General features: G+C 52.2%; 2 protein-coding genes across 8 annotated transcripts in view; one reads left to right on the forward strand and one right to left on the reverse strand.

Annotated features, from left to right (window-relative positions):
* TNIP1 (TNFAIP3 interacting protein 1) overlaps window positions 1-8283 on the forward strand; it is a 57275-nt gene extending 48992 nt beyond the window's left edge. For 3 of the 7 annotated variants that reach the window (XM_008015032.3, XM_008015038.3, XM_008015031.3), the window contains 6 exons: window positions 1554-1685; window positions 2778-2903; window positions 3415-3480; window positions 4342-4533; window positions 5820-5916; window positions 7486-8283. In XM_008015032.3, coding sequence (XP_008013223.3) covers window positions 1554-1685; window positions 2778-2903; window positions 3415-3480; window positions 4342-4533; window positions 5820-5916; window positions 7486-7520 — 648 coding nt within the window. In that variant the 3' untranslated portion in view covers window positions 7521-8283. Of the gene's footprint in view, window positions 1-1553; window positions 1686-2777; window positions 2904-3414; window positions 3481-4341; window positions 4534-5802; window positions 5917-7485 lie in introns of all 7 variants that reach the window. The other 4 variants (XM_008015035.3, XM_008015033.3, XM_038005839.2 and 1 more) reach the window with 2 other exon arrangements.
* A 923-nt stretch (window positions 8284-9206) lies between these two features.
* GPX3 (glutathione peroxidase 3) lies at window positions 9207-17581 on the reverse strand. The gene is made up of 5 exons (XM_008015030.3): window positions 17423-17581; window positions 12718-12871; window positions 11194-11311; window positions 10674-10773; window positions 9207-10295 (listed from the first exon to the last, which is right to left on the reverse strand). Exons 1-5 carry the CDS (start codon window positions 17507-17509, stop codon window positions 10074-10076), a joined length of 681 nt encoding a protein of 226 aa, XP_008013221.3. The 5' UTR covers window positions 17510-17581; the 3' UTR covers window positions 9207-10073.
* Between the last annotated feature and the right edge of the window lie 463 nt (window positions 17582-18044).

Raw genomic sequence — 18044 nt, forward strand, 5'->3', positions numbered from 1 at the left:
CTCTCCAGTTCAGTTTTGCCATCTGAGCACTGGTGGGAATGGCTCTGACTCTGCCTACCTTCCAGCAGGGTTTCAAAGATGCAAGCTGACAGGAGGGAGCTTTGAAAGGAAACGTTTTCTGAGGGCCTGGAGGAGTTAAGTTCATGGCTCAGCTTTTCCTTTCGTGCTAATTGTTTTTCTTTCCCTCTGCCTCCTGACCCTGGTCACAGTGGACTCTGGCATGAGTTGAGCATTCCTAGGCCTGCTGGGGAGACCCTTTCTTTTTGGTTTTGGTGTTTTGTAAACACTGATTATGCCAAGTCTGGGGCCCTTGACCTGTTTCCAGAGAAAGAAAAGCGATCTGTCCTGAGCTGGGGGACTTGGGGCTCTAAATAGAGGCAGAGAATTGTCTGTGCTGCTGATCATAAAGATGACCTTGGAAGTTTTCTTGGCAGAGCTGGGGACAGACACCATGTGGATAAGTAATGCAGGGCATGTGGCCTTCTTTGCTCATGACCTCAGGCATCTCCCTGTCCCTGGACCTCAGTCTTTTCATCTAAAAAGTGGGGTGGAGTAGGAAGATAAAGTGGAGCCATAACTTCCCCTCGGAGCATCCTGAATTTAATCTCGGTCCTGCAGTTTCTTTGCATGTCTAGGGGAGCTGAGGAGACCAAGTGGAAGCCTGAGTCCAAGTTGGTCCAGGGAGGCCCATGGGCGATGCTAAGGCATGCGTGGGGCAGCCCTGCTGTCCTGGGGCTGAAGTCCAGGGTGACCAGTCTTGAGACATGTTCCAGAGTTCTGAGTAACATGTTAACAGAGTTAAAGGGGAAACACGGTTAACTGAAACCTTTAAGGAGATGTGAGCACACTGTTTATATAAAGAAAAGTATTTTGTGAACCTGATAGATTAAGAGTACTTTTTTTTATTTTCAAAATGTTATCTGGTGATATTTCAGCCCACTTTCAGGGTTAGAAAGGGAAAATATTAACTAAGTAGAAATTAAATCCAGTCTTCTCTACATACAGAAGTGTTGGGGATGGAAGGGGTGGTTTGGATGGGAATGGGTTGCTGAAGCTGAAGAATCTCAGGGCAGGCCAGCTGTTGGGGAGACTCAAGCTTCCCCCGGAGGACTTAATCTTCCTTCTAGGTCTGGATGCTAAGAATTGAGCCACACCTGTTCAGGGAAGGGGCGATTTCCCCTTCTACATGACAACCAGTTTAGCCTGCTGGGTAAGAGCATGTGCGGAGCTTGAGTCTGTGCTCTGCTGCTTACTAACTGTGTGACCTTGGACAAGTCCCTTCAGGTCTCTAAGCCTCGGTTTTCACATCTGTAAAATGAGGATGATGATCATAGACTTTTCTTCATGGCACTGTGCAGAAGATCCAGTGCTACCCTATTGATTAGCATTCTACACGTATTTCATTGGATCTTCTGCACAGTGCCATTAATGGTGGTGGCTATTATTAGTATCATTATTATTAGGAAGGAGGTCCCTGAGGATGACCCCTCCAAAGGGCCCTGATTTCCAGGGGTTCCTGCTGATGGTCCTGTCTTTTCTTTCCCTGATTCCAGGCCCTGGAGGAAGCACTGAGCATCCAAACCCCACCATCCTCTCCACCAACAGCATTTGGTAGCCCAGAAGGAGCAGGGGCCCTCCTAAGGAAACAGGAGCTGGTCACGCAGAATGAGTTGCTGAAACAGCAGGTGAGGCTTCCGGGAGGAAATCAGGTGGGAGGTGCTCAGTGGGAGCTGGAGCTTTCCTGAGGGCCCAGACGGCTTGGAATCGCGTGGAACTTGTAATTAGTAATCCACTTTCTGGCCATTGGCCAGGGCCCCCGTCTGGCTCTAGGTTTATCCTTTCCAGCACCATAGCCCTAGCTTGTCATTCCTCTACCACCTTTATGATTTAGCCATCTCTGTGCCCCACACATGCTATCATTTACCTAGTATTTAAAAAATACATTCTAAATCAATGAATTTAAAAGGGAGCTGTATATCACTACTGTAAATGGAAAAACACATTTATTATTTGTCACAAGTAGAAAGTAACTGTAAGCGATAAACACAATAAAAACAATGTTATTAAACTCTAGCCAGATACTCTTGCCAGATGAAGACTCTGAACTGGAGTTCTTTTCCCCTTTATTTAAAGGAGATTGGCAGGTACTAGAATGGTATTAAAGACTTACTAGCCCTGAGGGACACAGAAGGATTGGGGTGAAAGGAAATGAAAAGGTTGTGGCTCTCCCATTGTCTCCGTGCTATTTAATCCTACGCTTTTGATCCTCCTAAACCGCCTTGAACCTAGCCAGTGTCTCAGCTGATCTGCACTAAGCATGTGAAACTACAGGCTAAGAGACAGAGGCAGGCCCCACCCAACCTACCTCTGCCGGGGCACCCCGGAGCCCGAGCAGAGTTTGTAGGGTCTCTACCCTCAGAGCCAGCAGACCCAAACTCCGGTCTCCACCAAACTCTGGTTCTGTGGTCAGTGCCCCTGTGGTTCTCAGCAGAGTGAAAGGATTGTACTGGTTGATGGCTTTCAACCTTGCTTTTAAAGCCGTATATCCTTTGTTCAAATAAAGTCCTACCTTGGGGCCCAGAATGTAAAATAGAGGGACACAGAACTACTCTGTTTGAAGTTAAGGTGGGGGCTGGAGGTGCACCTGTCCCACTCTCCATGGCGACCCCCAGCTCTGCCATCTGTGACCCCAGTAGGACGCATGGGAGTCTGGGCCTGAGGAGAAATCTCCACTCAGGACCATCCCACTCCCTCTCTTCATCCTCCCTCCACACCAGGTGAAGATCTTCGAGGAGGACTTCCAGAGAGAGCGCAGTGATCGTGAGCGCATGAATGAGGAGAAGGAAGAGCTGAAGAAGCAAGTGGAGAAGCTGCAGGCCCAGGTCACCCTGTCGAACGCCCAGGTGAGAGTGACTGGACCCAGGAAGGGCGACTGGCCTGTCCTCATTGGGAGAGGGGGTATGGATTGGAGGGCCCTGGTGAGGCTGGATGTCGGGACACTCACTGCGTCTCTCCAGCTCTGCAATCATATTTGACCTCGGCAAGGCCCTTCCCCTCTCTAACTCTTGCCTTGTACAATGACGGGGTTTACTCTAAGATACCTGTACCTCTGACGTTCCACAGTCAGTTCTAGGGCTTTACTCTCCCAGAATGGAACTAAAAGATGTTAGCACAGAAGCAGCGAGGTTCACGCGAACCCTCTTGACCTGTGCACAGACCACTATGACGAGCAGGTGGCCTGCAGCAACAGCCTGGGCTGCGCTCGGCCCTCAGGGCCCTTTCCCAGGCCTGGCCCATGCATGGTGGCCCAGCAGGAAGCATCAGCCGGGCAGTGCTCTCCACTGGTTAGGCCCTGGATCCAGGCCTGGCCAGAAACCACCTTGCCGACAGTCTTTTCTCTCTCCCTTCTCTCAGCTAAAAGCATTCAAAGATGAGGAGAAGGCAAGAGAAGCCAACAGACAGCAGAAGAGGAAAGCAAAGGTGAGGAGGCCTGAGGGAGGTGGCAGCACTGACATCATCTCACCTTCCTCAGGGAACTAACCTGATGGACGCACAGTGTGTGCTCGGGCGTGGGGACATTCTCTGCTAACTAACTGATGAGTAATACAGGAAGAGCCTTAGAGCGGTATTGGTACAGAGATAGTGCTTATGATGCGTTAGCTGTCATCACTGTTGACATTCTGTGTCCAGGTAGCACCCTTCCGTGCCCATGTGACTAGCCTTCTGTGGCCGTGTATGAGCCTTCCGTGTCCATGTACCCACCTTCTGTGCCCATGTATGAGCCTTCCATGCCCATGTATCCAATTTTCTGTGCCCATGTACCAGCCCTCCGTGCCATGTACCAGCCTTTTGTGCCCATGCCCAGCCTTCTGTGTCCATGTACAAGCCTTCCATGTATGAGCCTTCCGTGCCCATGTGCCCAGCCTCCCATGCCCATGTGCCCAGCCTTCCATGCCCATGTACCCAGACATCTGTGTCTGTGTACCAGCCTTCCCTGCCCATGTACCAGCCTTCTGCGCCCATGTACCAGCCTTCCGTGCCCATGTACCAGCCTTCCGTGCCCATGTACCAGCCTTCTGTGCCCATGTCACAACCTTCCATGCATATGTACCCAGCCTTCCATGCCCATGCAGCCTTCCATGCTCATATATCCAGCCTTCTATACCCATGTGTCCAGATTTCTGTACCCAGGTAGCAGCCTTTCATGACCACGTACCAGCCTTTGGTACCTCGCCTGCCGGCCTTCAGAGAGCTAACGTTCTAATTAGAGAGACGGTGATGAAGGGGGGTGTCCCGTACAGCTTGTTGCAGGCCAAAGCCAGACATGAGCCTTTCTTGCAGGCCTCGGGAGAGCGCTACCACGTGGAGCCCCACCCGGAACATCTGTGCGGGGCCTACCCCTACGCCTACCCGCCCATGCCAGCCATGGTGCCACACCATGGCTTTGAGGACTGGTCCCAGATCCGCTACCCACCTCCCCCCATGGCCATGGAGCACCCGCCCCCACTCCCCAACTCCCGCCTCTTCCATCTGGTGAGTCTGTGTCCCTCCCTCGCTCCAGGGCACACACAGAGGCTGCCCCAGACACCTTCCAGAGAGGAAGGTTAAGTGAGGGGGTCAGAAGCTGCATCCTTCTGAACTAAACAGCACCATGGTGGCAGGTGGGTGTCCAGGGCCTGGCTCTGGCCTGCTACCCAGGGGCAGGGATCTGGCCACAATCCCGCAGGCTGCCCCACAGCTGTTCAGGGTCACTGGTGTAGGACAGAGAAGGCTGAGTAACAGTGCAGGGTAGGAAGGAGGACTCCCTCCAGGCCCCAGGCCGGGGGCATCAGAGTTTGGGTTTGCTTTTTCTTATAACTTCCGCATGTAACCAGGTTCCAGAGCCTCACCATGTTTCTCTCTCTTTCCTTCCCTTTTCTCTCCACTCCCCTCCTTCCCCTCATCTCCCCTCCTCTCCCCTCCTGTCCCCTCCTGTCTCCTCCTGTCCCCTCCCCTTCCCTCCCCTCCCTTCCCCTCCCCTCCTTTCCTCCTCTGTCTCTTTTTTTATTTTCTTTTCCCTTTTTCTTTTCTTTTTTTTTTTTTTCGAGATGGAGTTTCACTCTTCTTTGCCCATGCTGGAGTGCAGTGATGTGATCTCAGCTCATTGCAACTTCTGCCTCCCAGGTTCAAGCTATTCTCCTGCCTTAGCCTCCCGAGTAGCTGGGATTACAGGCATGCACCACCACGCCTGGCTAATTTTTTGTATTTTTGGTAGAGACGGGGTTTCTCCATGTTGGCCAGGCTGGTCTCGAACTCCTGACGTCAGGTGATCCACCTGCCTCGGCCTCCCAAAGTGCTAGGATTACAGGCGTGCACCACTACACCTGGCCTCTTTTCCCTTCTTACCATTCTTCCTCCAAAGATCTGCTATTACTTTTCCCCAGTCCTCTGCCACAGCCCCACCTTAGGTATCCCAGCTCTCCCCTGGACCATTACAGAAACCTCCTGGCTGGCCTCCTTTTCAGCTTCTCCCATATGAACATTCTTGGTACACATCTTTAAACACCAGAGTATAGTACAGTGCTTAAGAGGTTGGCTCTGGATTTAGAAAGACCTGGATTCAAATCCAAGCTTAGCCATTCTCCTTGCTGGATGACCTTCAGCAAGTTATCCCCTCTGAGCCTCAGATTCCTTACCTGTGAAATGGGAGTGTCAGCCTGGGTTGTTATAAAGATTCACTTATACTTGACTAATATAGATTTAGGATTGTCCTGGCACAGTAGGTGCTATTGTAATTTTCGGGTGTGGTTATTGATTATTAAGCACCAGTTTTGTCGCAGCCGGAATACACCTGGCGTCTACCCTGTGGAGGGGTTCGAAATCCAAATCAGAGCTCCCAAATGATGGACTCTCCCACAGCCAGGCCTACAGAACCAGGTGAGCCCCTAGTCCTGAGTCTTGGTCCTCCCTGGGGGAGATAACGTCTCATCTGCCAGCATTGCCTAAGTCTGGGGTGATATTGTTACTTTCTAATCTTGGTGGAGGAGAGGCCCAGCTTTTCAAAACAGTGTTGAATGGAGAGCGATGGCAGCCACAGAGTGAGGGGAGCTGAAACCATTCATTCTAGTGCATTATCTAAATGCCAGGCATTGTGCTAGGTGCTATGGATGCCAAGAGAACAGAAGCAGATACGGTCCTTGCCCTTATACAGCATAATGTCTAATGAGGGAGGCAGAAATGGCTAAACAGACACCACACAGACAGGCTGCACTCGAGTGCCCTAAAGGAAGAAGAGCAGGTTTCTGTGGGAGAAAATAGCAGAGGAAGCCGACCTAGACTGGGGGCTTAGGAGAGCTTCCCATAGGCGGCAGCATTTGAGTTGAGACTCTCAGAATGAGTGGCACTAGTTAGGTGGAGAGGTAGGAGTGTCATGCTTTTGCAGAGAACATGACAAATGCAGAGGCCTTGGTGGGAGGAGGGGAAGTAGGGAAGCCGATTTGAGGATCAGAGGGAAGACCAGTGTGGCTGGAGCCAAGAACAAGGTGGGGAAAGAGAGGGGCAATGCAGGGTTCGGGATGTAGCCAGGCCCTGACCGTGCAGGCCTGCAGAGCCTGGTGGGAGGCCTGGGTCTTATCCTCAGCATAATGTGTAGTCACTGGACATTTTTAAAGCAGAGTGGTATGACCATATTTCTGTTTGAAAAGCTCCCCTGACCATGGTGTCCACCATGAAAGGCTGAAGGGCCTGGAGTTGTGTCCACTCGTCAAAAGACTGGGACCTTAGCAACTGCCATTGCTCCCTGCAGAGCTCTCATGGGACACAAGGCACTGCCTCGCCTGTGGGACTTCTGGGAACACGATTATAACTAGTGGGTGGGAATGACAGGGAGGTCAGGTCCATCGCAGCATGAAGAGGAACTTTCTAAGGGACACAGTTGTGCAGAAATGGAGCCAGCTCTGGGAGGTAGCGAGTGTCCCTTTGCAGAAGGTGTGTGAGTAAAGGCCATGGGATGGATACCTTGGAGGGGTTGTGATTTGGAGGATTTGGTGTTTGGAAGAAAGGATTGGACTGCTCGGTCATTTTCTGTTTTTCCCTGAAGAGCCCTACGAGTTCAGTGGAACCCCTTAGAGGCTGCTTTGATGAGTGGTAGAGGTTGGTTTAAGAGGAGGGGCTCCCTCCCCAGAACTGCTCCACTTCCGGGGTCTGGAGCCAGATTGGGTTCAAATCCTAGCCCCACTACTTCCTGGACCTGGAGCTATGAGCAAGTCATTCAAAACCTCTTAGTGTCCCAGTTCCCTCTTCTACAATGGGGTAATAACCTGCCTTCTTCATAGGGCTGGGGGAAGATTACATGACCAGCGTACCTAAGGTACTTAGCCCTGGCGCTTGGTAGCACCCAGTAACCCTAGCTGTTATTTTCACTGTTCCCGTATTGCATTCCATAAGAGACTTTGAAACTCACTCTACCACATAATCATGAAGTCCTCAAAATTTTTGTTTATTTAGAGTCTCCAAAAAATGACCGTGAGGGGCCTCAGTGAGACCAGATTGTGTCATTTGGCTCCACCTTCATCTTGCAGAGCCAGCTGACCTCAGATTGCCGAAAAACTAGAAGCCACTTGCACGGTGTGGCCAGAGCCTCAGCTGGATGAGAGGCTGAGATGGGTGGCCAGCTTGTACACCAGTCCCTGAACCGAGCTGTTTACAAGACTGGGGAGGCTCCACCCAGAAGGCTTTCATTTGTACTCTGATGGGAGTGACTGGGAAAAACTCACTTCCCTGCTGCTGAGTGGAGAGAGGCCTCGTCCGGCTTTGACCTGCCATCTGTTGCAGAAGCCTCCAGGAGCAGCAATCCTAAGAGTGGGGTGCAGTGAAGATCCCCTTCCTTCAAAATCTCCTGGAAATGGTTTCAGGCCCTCTGATACCATGACCAATTTGTGTGTGTGTTTCATTTTTGCTTCAAGCTCTAGCAGGACCTGCCCCACGCACACCCCTACCCCTCTGTGAGGAGCTGTGGGAAGTGTGGGTTTGTTTCCGGAACAGAAGAGAATGATGGATGTTCTGGCTCTGGGGCCTTCTCCACCTCCACTCACAGTAGCCTTGCTGAAGCCATTGCAGATGGGAGAAGGTCATGCCAGCCAGGTCCGATGAGGGGCCCCAGCCTGAAGCTGCCAGGCCCTGAGGTTCAGACCCTGGACCCTGCAGCTGGAGGCCTGTGGTGCCAGAAGCCCAGATTAGGGTGGCTGTCCATCCCTGGATAGCTGTTTGCACGAATCATGGACATAAATCCAAGTTGAAGATCAACATTCTGACTCATGTTCATTTATGCACTAATGTTCCCCTATCAACCCCCTGCTTTCCTGGGTCCCTCCTTGTGTTCCCCTTTTCTTCCTTTCCCTTTCTTCCTTTCTCTTGAGTAATGGTGACATATCAGGGCCTCCGTGAGGGTAGGGCAACCAGGGGCAGTCGAAGGAGCCTAGGCCAGGAATCAGGGGACTTGGGTTTAAATTCCAGTCCTGCCCCTCACTCATCAGGAGACCTGGGGCAAGGCGCGGCCCTTCTGTGAGCCTCAGTTTCCTCATCTGTCAAACAGAACACCTCATCTTAACTGACTTGAAGAACTGTGGGAGGGAATGAGAGTAGATCAGAACTGGTTTTATAAATTCCCAATGCTGAGTGACAGAAGCAGAGTGGGCCAAGGTAGGAGCCAAAAGCAGAGACCCAAAGCAAAGCATTCTCTAATTTCTCTCTCTTTTTTTTTTAAGAGACAGTCTCACTATGTTGCCCAGGTTGGAGTGCAGTGGCCATTCACAGACTCAGTCACGGCGCACTATAGCCTCAAAATCCCACATCAGCCTCCCAAGTAGCTGGGGCTATAGGAGTGCGCCACTGCACCCAGCTGTTAGGTTGTTGCAAAAGTAATTGTGATTTTTGCCCCTTTTTTGTGGCGGAGGGGGCCTCCCTCATGAAGATGCCACCCCTGACAGGGCTATGTGGCCCTTGCACTCTGCCTTGGCTGATCTCGGAGAATTGTGGGGTGGGGAGGTAGCCTTGGATTTTGCCATATGGCGAAAACCACAGTTACCTTTGCACCCACTGTAAAAAGTTTTTGTTGTTGTATTTGTTCTTTTCTCATCCTCCCCACTTTACCCTGGCCCACCTTCTCCTCCTCACTCCCCACCCAGGCGGGGGCAGCCACCATTGAAGACGCACCACACACAGTAGGCTCAGCTGCTGCAGAAAAGCTTTTACTGGGCAGACAGGGGGTGAGTCTCATGCCAATGGACCAGTGAGGGGAGAGGGCACATCCTCTGAAGCAGCAGGGGTGGCATCCCTGCCCAGGGGTCTTAGCCTGAATGCACTAAGAGCTGGCCCCTCAGACAGGCTCAGGGGAGGTCCGCCCACAAGGGCTTTGGGCCCCTCCCTCATGAAGACGCCACCCCTGACATGGGGTACGTGGCCCTTGCTCTCACATCTGCCTTGGCTGATCTCAGGGAGGTGGATCTCTATCAGGGAGAACTGTGGGCTGGGGATGTAGCCTTGGGAGGGCCCTTCAGGAAGGAGGAGTTGGGGATTGGGCAGTGTGGTAGACCCAGAAACTTCTGGGGACGTCAGTGGTAGTTACTAATATTTGGAGGCAGTGGGAGATGCTGGCCCCAAGGTTGAGGTATCGATTAGAGCAGAACAATTGGACCTCGAGCTGGGTTTTCCTTTGGGTTTAGGTGTAAGTGAACTATCATCATTGGAATGGAGACCTGGAGAGAAAGCATTGTTATTCTCCAGCATTACACAGCTGCAGGCACACAGATGGTACACATTCCCAGAAAGACACATAGGTAGACATGTGGCTGTACACCCATACACACACACAGTCACGCACACTTGTAGGCCTGTGTATAAACACCCACATGCACCCACACTCACATGCCTGGCAGTACAGACACAGTACTGTATGCATCCATTTGTGCCAGGCTGGGGCCTTGAGTGATAGGAAAGGGGTCTGTGGTGGGTAGATGGTGTGGTTGGAGACACGGATTCCTTCCTGAACAAAGTCCCTCCCCTACATGGTGGACATGGGATGAGACAGCCTTCAGTTACTTCCTCTTGACCCCCAGGGCTGCCTGCCGCCTCATGTAGGACAGGATGTCCATCTTGACATTGCTGATCGTGGTCCGGTGGTGCCAGCGCATGACAGGTATACCATCTGGCCCCACCAGGAACTTCTCAAAGTTCCAGCGGATGTCGTGGACCTTCATGGGTTCCCAGAAGAGGCGGTCAGATGTACCCAGGAGCTCCGAGGTGGGAGGACAGGAGTTCTAGAGCAGGGATGAGAGGAGTGTCAACCTTGCTTGAGGCCACCCGACCCTCTTCCTTCCTAGACCTTCCTGGGGTGGGAGAACAGCCTGGCCCTGAGAAAAGAGCCCCAGTTTGGGAGTTAGAAGACTGACTGCCAGTGCCAGCTGTGGCTCTAGAAGATTGTGAAACCCTTAGTATGTTCACTCTGGGTCCTCCTTCTGGGCCTTTCCTGTAAAATGGGCCAATAGTCAGGGTCTGCAGAGCCCTCTAGCTGGAACAATAGATACCAAGAAATTCCCTAAGAGCCCAGGAGCAGGGGAGGTGGCATGGCCTTCATGGTGTGGACTGGAGCCAAGAGGGGCTGCAGTCCCAGCCAACACAGGTGGGAGCTCACTCACCTTTAGGAAAGTGTAGAATTTCTGCTCTTTCTCTCCATTCACATCCCCTTTCTCAAAGAGCTGGAAATTAGGGACAAAGCCTCCACCTGGTCGGACATACCTGTTGAGGAATGTTCTTAGGTGGGTTCCAAGGAGGTGGGCACAGGGCTCAGAAATGAGAGGAAGGGACAGAACAGGGGAGGGGGTGTTGGGGGTCTGGATTTATTCCGCAGTGGGAAGCAGGAGCCAGTGAATGTGCAGTGGGTGTAGGCATAATGTGAGTCCGCGGTCTTCCTTTCCAGCCTGGTCCCTTTTCAGTATCCCCCCACCTCAATGCTCCCCGCAGATGCACATCACAACTAGTCATGTCTGTCCTTTTCCCTCTTTTGTCCCTTCCCTTCCATTCCCTCATTTCACTGGGGATCCTAGAAGAGGAGAGTGGTTCTTGGTGGCTGATAAATGTTCACCATGAATTGGGGTTGATACAAGACACATGGGCCATGTGAGAGGTGCTTTCTTAGGATGCTGAGTGAGCACTCACTTGAGGCTGGGAAGGATCTCTGAGTTCTCGCCTGGTTCCTGTTTTCCAAATTGGTTGCAGGGAAAGCCGAGAAGGACCAGACCAAATGGTGCAAGCTCTTCTTGTAGTGCATTCAGTTCTGGGCCAAAGAGAAAGAGCAGACATGGGAGTGTCCTGGCAAGGAGCCCTGTCTCATCCACACCACTCCCCCAGCTCACCTGCTGTGCCTCTGGAACTACTGAGGCCTGAGAAAGGGAGGAACTTGCCCAAGATCACCAGTGAGTTCACAGCAATGCTGGGACTCAGGTCCTATCCTCTTGACTCTAATCGGGATGGATTGGAGGTTTGGGGGAAAAGAAGAATACCCTTCCTCAAATCAGCTGTCAGTCACCTGCCCATTGCCAAGGCCCTCCACCTGGGCCAGTTGGAGCACTCATTCAGGGCCCTCAGGATTGAGTTTCCTGGAGCAAGAACTATCCATCCCTGGATACAAGGCAGAGACCTTTGGGGTGAGGTTACAACCCTCCCATAATCTTTGGCAAATCAGGAACACAGATGAGGCCCTGGCCCAGCTCCCCAGTTTCCTCAGTGTCCCCTGGTCTCTTTTGCAGCAGCACCCAGCCCATCTCTTGCCCAAACGCACTGTGCTCTGTTTCAAGGCCAGAGAGAAGCATCCCAGACAGAGCACTCAGCCACTGGACCATGCGACCACCATCCTTCCGCTTACGGGAATTGGCCTGATTGCCAGGCAGAGCATGGAGGGTCAAATTGTCCTTGCCTCCCTGACCCCCTGCCAGCAGACTGCTCAGCCCCAGAGCGTTTTCCCCTGGGTGCTGTCGCTTGCCTTTGGTTGCCTGTTCCCCTAGCCTCTGTATTCTACCCCAGCTGGGGAGAAAGGAGTAAGCATATCAGGAGATCATGAAACCTGGGCCAAATGCCTCATTCCGCCACTAATAGCTTTGTGACTCTGCTTAAGTTGTGTTTCACTCTGAGTCTTGGTTTCCTATCTGTAAATTGAAAAGAGGGGAAGGCTAAACTAGATCATCTTCAAAGTTTATTTTAGAATGGGCATTAGAAATGTAGCCTGCCCCTTCATCCCACTACACCACGCATACACTCTGGGGCCTCGAGGCAATTTGCCAGAGGCCAGAGTTCCAGAGAGCTGCCAAGAGAAGCACTAAAGCAGATGGGGCTGAGGGAAAATGAGACATTCTCAGCAAGATGGAGCTCCAGTTACCATCTCATGCTCCAGCCAAAGGGAGCTCTAATCACAAACCGAATCTCCATCCCTCTGCCTTTAGGATGGTTGAGGTGCCCAGAGATGAAGACAGATAACTGGGAATCTCCTAGAACATGTCCAGAGGCAATCAGACCTCAGGCTTATATAATCATCTTCACAAAACCACGGAACACGGTGGAGCTGGGAAAAGGGGCTTAGACTCTCATGATTGCCATCACCCTTCCCCCTGTGCACCAGAAAAGATCCTGTGATTGAAATATGCCATACAGCCCCAAACAAAGCAGGGAGGAAGGGTGGGCTCTTACCAATGTACTGGCCCGTCAGGCCTCAGTAGCTGGCCACGTTGACAAAGAGGACGTATTTGCCAGTGTACTGCTTGAAGGGGATGTACTCCTCCCCATCAATGGTGAGGGCTCCGTACTCGTAAATGGTGCCGCTCACGCCACCATGGCAGTCCATCTGGAACACAGAAAGGCCATAAAAGGAGCAGTTAGAGCTGGAAGGGAACTTGGACATCTCCATTTTCAAAAGAATGAAAGATCCCAACAGGGAGAGTGACTTTCTCAAAATCATCACCGAGAATTGGAACTGGACTAGCACTGAGGTCTCCTAATTCCTTGTGTAAGATAATGATTTTGAAAGCACTTAATAAGTGCTTATTAGGTGCTTACTATTAAGTGCTTAATACGTGAGTGCTTAAGTGCTTAATAGGCACTTAATAAGTGAGTGCTATGGAACCCTGGAGAATGACTTATTTTACTAATTACTTCCACATCACATGTCAACTTCAGAATATTTACTGAAGTTATTTAGGGAGACTGCCCTAAAGCTGATGGCTGGGTTCCTGGTCGGGCTGATGGAGACTGGTTGGGTGGCTGTTGGGATACTCCAGGCCATTGAGGATGAGAGCCTGAACTAGGCCAGTGTACTGAACAGAAAGGAGGAAGAGGCAGTATGGACATGGTCATTCAGAGGCTCCCAATCTGGAGGACAGGAAGGATGAGGCTGTTGTTACCAAATAGGGAAGCAGGACTGAGAGCCAGGCATGGGGGAAAGGGCTGTGGCGAGGTAGGGAAAAGCAACAATACCTGCAGGTGTTAATGTTCTGGGACTGAGCAGGCTGGTGATGACCCTTATGCCTTCCTCCCTCCCCAGCTGCTGCTCACAGTCAGCCTCCAGGACAAGGAGGGACAGAGTACAGTGGACTGTGGGCTGGGAGACCTGGGCTCCACGTCCCTCTGCCATTAACTCCCTGTGTGGTCTTGGACTGGCCCTTTTCTTCGGACCTGAGTTTCCTCATTTATAAAATGAGAACCTTGAACTGAACCAACTCTTCAACCAGGTCAACCATGAAGGCGTGATAGGATCATGATCAGTGGGAGAGGGGGGACTGGGCTCACTGCTGGCTAGTAGGGTGTGGCTTATGAGCCTACTCTGCCTCTACCTCATCCCTGACACAGACAACAAAACTCTGAGACTACCCTTGAAAGGATGTCTGTCATTGCATCATTGACACAATTTGGCAGGTGGGCTGGTCGTGATGGGAAAGGACAAACCTTGAAACCATTGTATAAGGTGGTCTTTAAGGTCCTTTGTGGCCTTGATATCCTTTGAAAGGTGGGCAGACAATAAACAAATAGAATGCAAAGTAGCATTATAGACCAGGAGAGGGCAGAGACAGGTGGCTGGAGTTAGAGATGCAAATTCACTCCCTCTCTTCCCCTCCGTTCTAGAGAACTTGCTGTTGAGGCAAGGAACCTGGGCCTGACCAGGTGAAGAGAGTGATCCATGCTGGCAGGGCGTGGCCCCTGCACAGGGTGCAGAAGAGCTGCCTCTGTCATGAAGCAGGCCTGCTGAGCCGGGCGAGGCTGCGCTTCCTCCGCCAGGCCATTCCCTGGCAGCTGCAAGCTCTCTTCTTGGCACTGGTGCAAACTTCCTGCTTTACATGAGTCTAATATTCCACACCCTGTGACTTTTGGTGGGTGCTGGAGGCAGGCCCAAGACCTAAGATCAACATTCCTCCTGCTCCTGGAGCTCCTCGTTCCAGCTGGGGCCATTTCCACCTTAAAATGCAGACAGACTGGGGCACAACACATGCAGCCTAGACTGCCACAAAGGTCTAGTGGCCAGAAAGCCAGGCATCTCTATAGCCTGTTCACTTTTTTAACTCTGCCATGATCCAAAAATGAACTCCGAGACATGGAAGAAAAAGAGATGACAGGTTGTCCTAATAATGGGAGCTTGTAAACAGAAGGACCAGCTTCTGGGCATAGTTTCAGTTTGGGGGTGTGGCAAGGAGAACCCCATTTCATTCGCTTCTGTTTTTTGCTGGCTGCGTGGCTCTGAGCAAGTCACTTTCACTGTCTGGGCATATAATGTCCAGGGAGATAAGCATGCTGCTGCCCAGAACAAAACAGGCATAGAATCTCTTGGAACAAAATCCCATGTCAAGGGATAGTGGGGGTCAGAAGGTGGCCCACAGGTGGAGAAGCCACAGCTGTGCTCCCCACTGATCACTGCAACTCAGTCCTCTATGAGTCCTCTTCCCTTCTCTGGGCACATGGAATCCCAGAGCACTGCATCTGTAACAGTGGCTGAAGGAGATAACAGGGAGAGGCCATGACAGTGCCTCAGTCCTCCCATAGCTGGGCAAGAGAGGAGGGTTCTGGTGGCTTGAAAGTTGGATGATGGGACTCAGCCAGGACTCTGGCTGGCTGGGGCTGCTGGTCTTGTGTCTTTCTCCTCTCCTGTCTTACCACTGCTATCAATATGATGCTGTGAGAAGTGGTCTGGGAGGCTGGAGACCTGAGTGCTGGGCTTTGCTGTGTCTCTGATGCCATGTGACCCCCTTTCCTGGGGCTCCGGCTCCTCCATTGTAAGATGGAGTCAGATTCAGGGCTGTCTTAAAGGCCCTTTAACTCTGTCAGCCTGTGGTTCCATGATTCTCTCTGCCACGTTTAGTCACCTAGAAACCAGCAGTTACTAGGATCCCATGCACGTCAGCAGTTGTCACTCTTTCCGGCTTCTGCAGTCCTTTTGTAGAGACAAGGAGCCTGGGCAGCCTGAAGTTGGACTGGGGAGGGGATGCAGCAAGAAGAGGAGGACCCCACCTGTTCCCTAGCCTCTTCCTTTGAATTGGTAGGAGGCAAACACCTCTCTGGGGCTGAGTCCCCTTTCATCCATTCCATTCTCCACATGCCCCATAACCCTATCCCTTTACTCTGGGGTTGGGGGTGAGGTGAGTGGTTGGGTCCTAACCCAGAGCTAAGACATCTCAACTCTAAGAACTTGGGAGCAGAGATGGGCATGTCCAGGATTTCATTAGCCAGCAAGTCCTGACTAGTTGTATGTGATATGATTACACCTCACCCTAAAACTTTTCTAGACCATCTCCATCCTATTCTCTCTGAGTCCATTTATCCCTCCCCAGAGTTCTGCAGAGAAGACACAGCTATGATGAGTTATTCAGAGAGTCCAGGTTCTCCCCGCTAGCCTTCTTGAGGCAGGGCCCAATTCGTACCTTCTTTGACCCTCCCCTGTCTGAGAGGTTGGGACTCACTCCACGGTGCTGGCCTGTCTGTGGCCCACCCCCAACATCAATGTTGAAAATCGACCCCATTCCTGACCTGGAAAATGCCTTCTGAGTTGGGGATTATGAACAGGGATGGATAAAAAGGAGGGGGCTTGGACAAAGTGGCTTCACATCCATTTAGACTGACTCCAAGGAGAGGCTGATTAATGGGATTTAGGCTGAGGACAGAAAGAGGGTGAGTAACATGGAAGGAAGCCTGTGCTTGCAATGGGCTTCCTGAGAAGTGGATAGAATTTTGGAAACGGACTCCTAGACTCATAAGATCTTAATTAAAGTGAAGGCCCAGAGGATTTTAGAAACACAAGCTCAGAGCTTGCAAAAATGTGAGTTATGCGTGTTGGGAGGTTGGAGACAGAAATTGCTCTCTTTGAGTCTATCCCTCCACCTGGCTTCTGCCTCCTTCCCCACCCACTCCCACTCAGTGGGTAGAGGAGAGGTCTACAGAGCCCACCCCGGTACACACTGTCCAAGGAGATCAGCATGCTGGCTCATCCCACTCTTGGCCTCAATATCCCCACTCCAGGTATGGGCCACACACCTGCTGGAAATAGACTGAGGCTCCAGAGAATTCTACCTCTCCTTTTGAATTAGCAGTCCCCAGCTTTCTCCAACTACCAGGTTTCCTCAGGCTAATGACAGTGGGTCCTGGGTAGTGAGGCTGCCCCAGAGGAGGAAATTGCAGAGAACAGCTTGTGGATTTTTCAGCTTCTCCAAGCATCCCCTCTGAGGCCCTCAGCTTCATTGTGCCCCATGCACTCCCACCCCCAAACTCTCCCCTGCAGACGGAGAAACGGGGGTCCAGGAACAGGTAAGGACTCAGGGTCCTGAGTGTTCGGCACTGTCACTCCAGAGCTCTTTCTAGCACTGATCTCTGCCTCTTCTACCAATGCCCTGAATCCAAGTGGCCATTTCTACCCGCCTGTATCATTCTTGGACTAGAAGAGCCCCCCACAGCAGTTCTTCAGGACCAGGCTCACCCAGCTGCCTCTCCCCTTTCTCATTGTCTGTCTCCCTTGGAACTTGCACAGCCCACCCAGACGCCAGGCATTTTTTCTGTGACGCCCTCCCTCTCAGGTCCTACTGAAGGGGAGCAGCTCAGGCACGGAGGTGACATAGATGTAGCAAGGCGATCCCCGAGGTGGCAGTGGGGAGAAAGTGCGAGCTCGGGGAAAGAGACCTTCCCCCCTTAGTCATTCTGCCCGCCTGAAGCACCAGGTTTCGGCTCTCCAACAGATGGAACTACGAGACGACGACGGTCGGGGGCGGGGTCGCGGCGGCAAAAGGGGTTCAGGGGGTCCCTCGCACCTGGGGATCGCCCATCTGGCGGGGAGCCTGGGAAAAGGGGTGCATTGCACTAAGCGCTGGACACCGAGGGGCTAGGTTTGTTCTCCTGGCCCCCCGCCCGGAGGCTCACTCACCTTCGACTTATCTTGTCCCCGGCTCTGCGGGAGGAAGCCGGCCAGGAGTAGGGAGAGCAGGCAGGACGCCTGCAGTAGCCGGGCCATGGCGGGCTGGGGGCACACTCAGGGTCGCCTGAGTCGCTGCCTGATCCCTGGCCACCGTCCGTCTGAGGTGTCCGGCGCTCCCACCCACCTTTCAAGCCCTCGGTGTGACCAATCCGCGGCCAAGCTGGGGCCCTTGCAGCCAATCGCTAGGCGGCTGGGATTTCAGGGGCGGGCGCGACTTGCCCTCAGCTCCCCCTTCCCCGGCCCGGGGCGACAGTGACATAAGCAAATCTGGGCAGAGAGGTGGAAGTCAGGTCCCTGTGGACGTGTGAGGCAGTCCCTTCCTCTTTTGGCTCCAAAGTGCGAATGGAGGCGGGCACAGCGGTCTCCGTTACAGCGAAGGCAAGGGGGCTAATAGCACCCAAGAACTGATGGAAGTCTCCATTCTGGGAAGCATTCCTTATTCCTATCCAGGCTTTAAAAACACCTTGGGATGGTCCTCTGGAAATTGAGGGTTTAAAATTTCAGCAAGATCTGAAGTTAAACTTCCAGAAACATTTACTATATATAGGTTTAGTGCTTAAGAAACAAAGAG

This window comes from Chlorocebus sabaeus, chromosome 23, assembly GCF_047675955.1.
Source record: "Chlorocebus sabaeus isolate Y175 chromosome 23, mChlSab1.0.hap1, whole genome shotgun sequence".
NCBI lineage: Eukaryota > Metazoa > Chordata > Mammalia > Primates > Cercopithecidae > Chlorocebus > Chlorocebus sabaeus.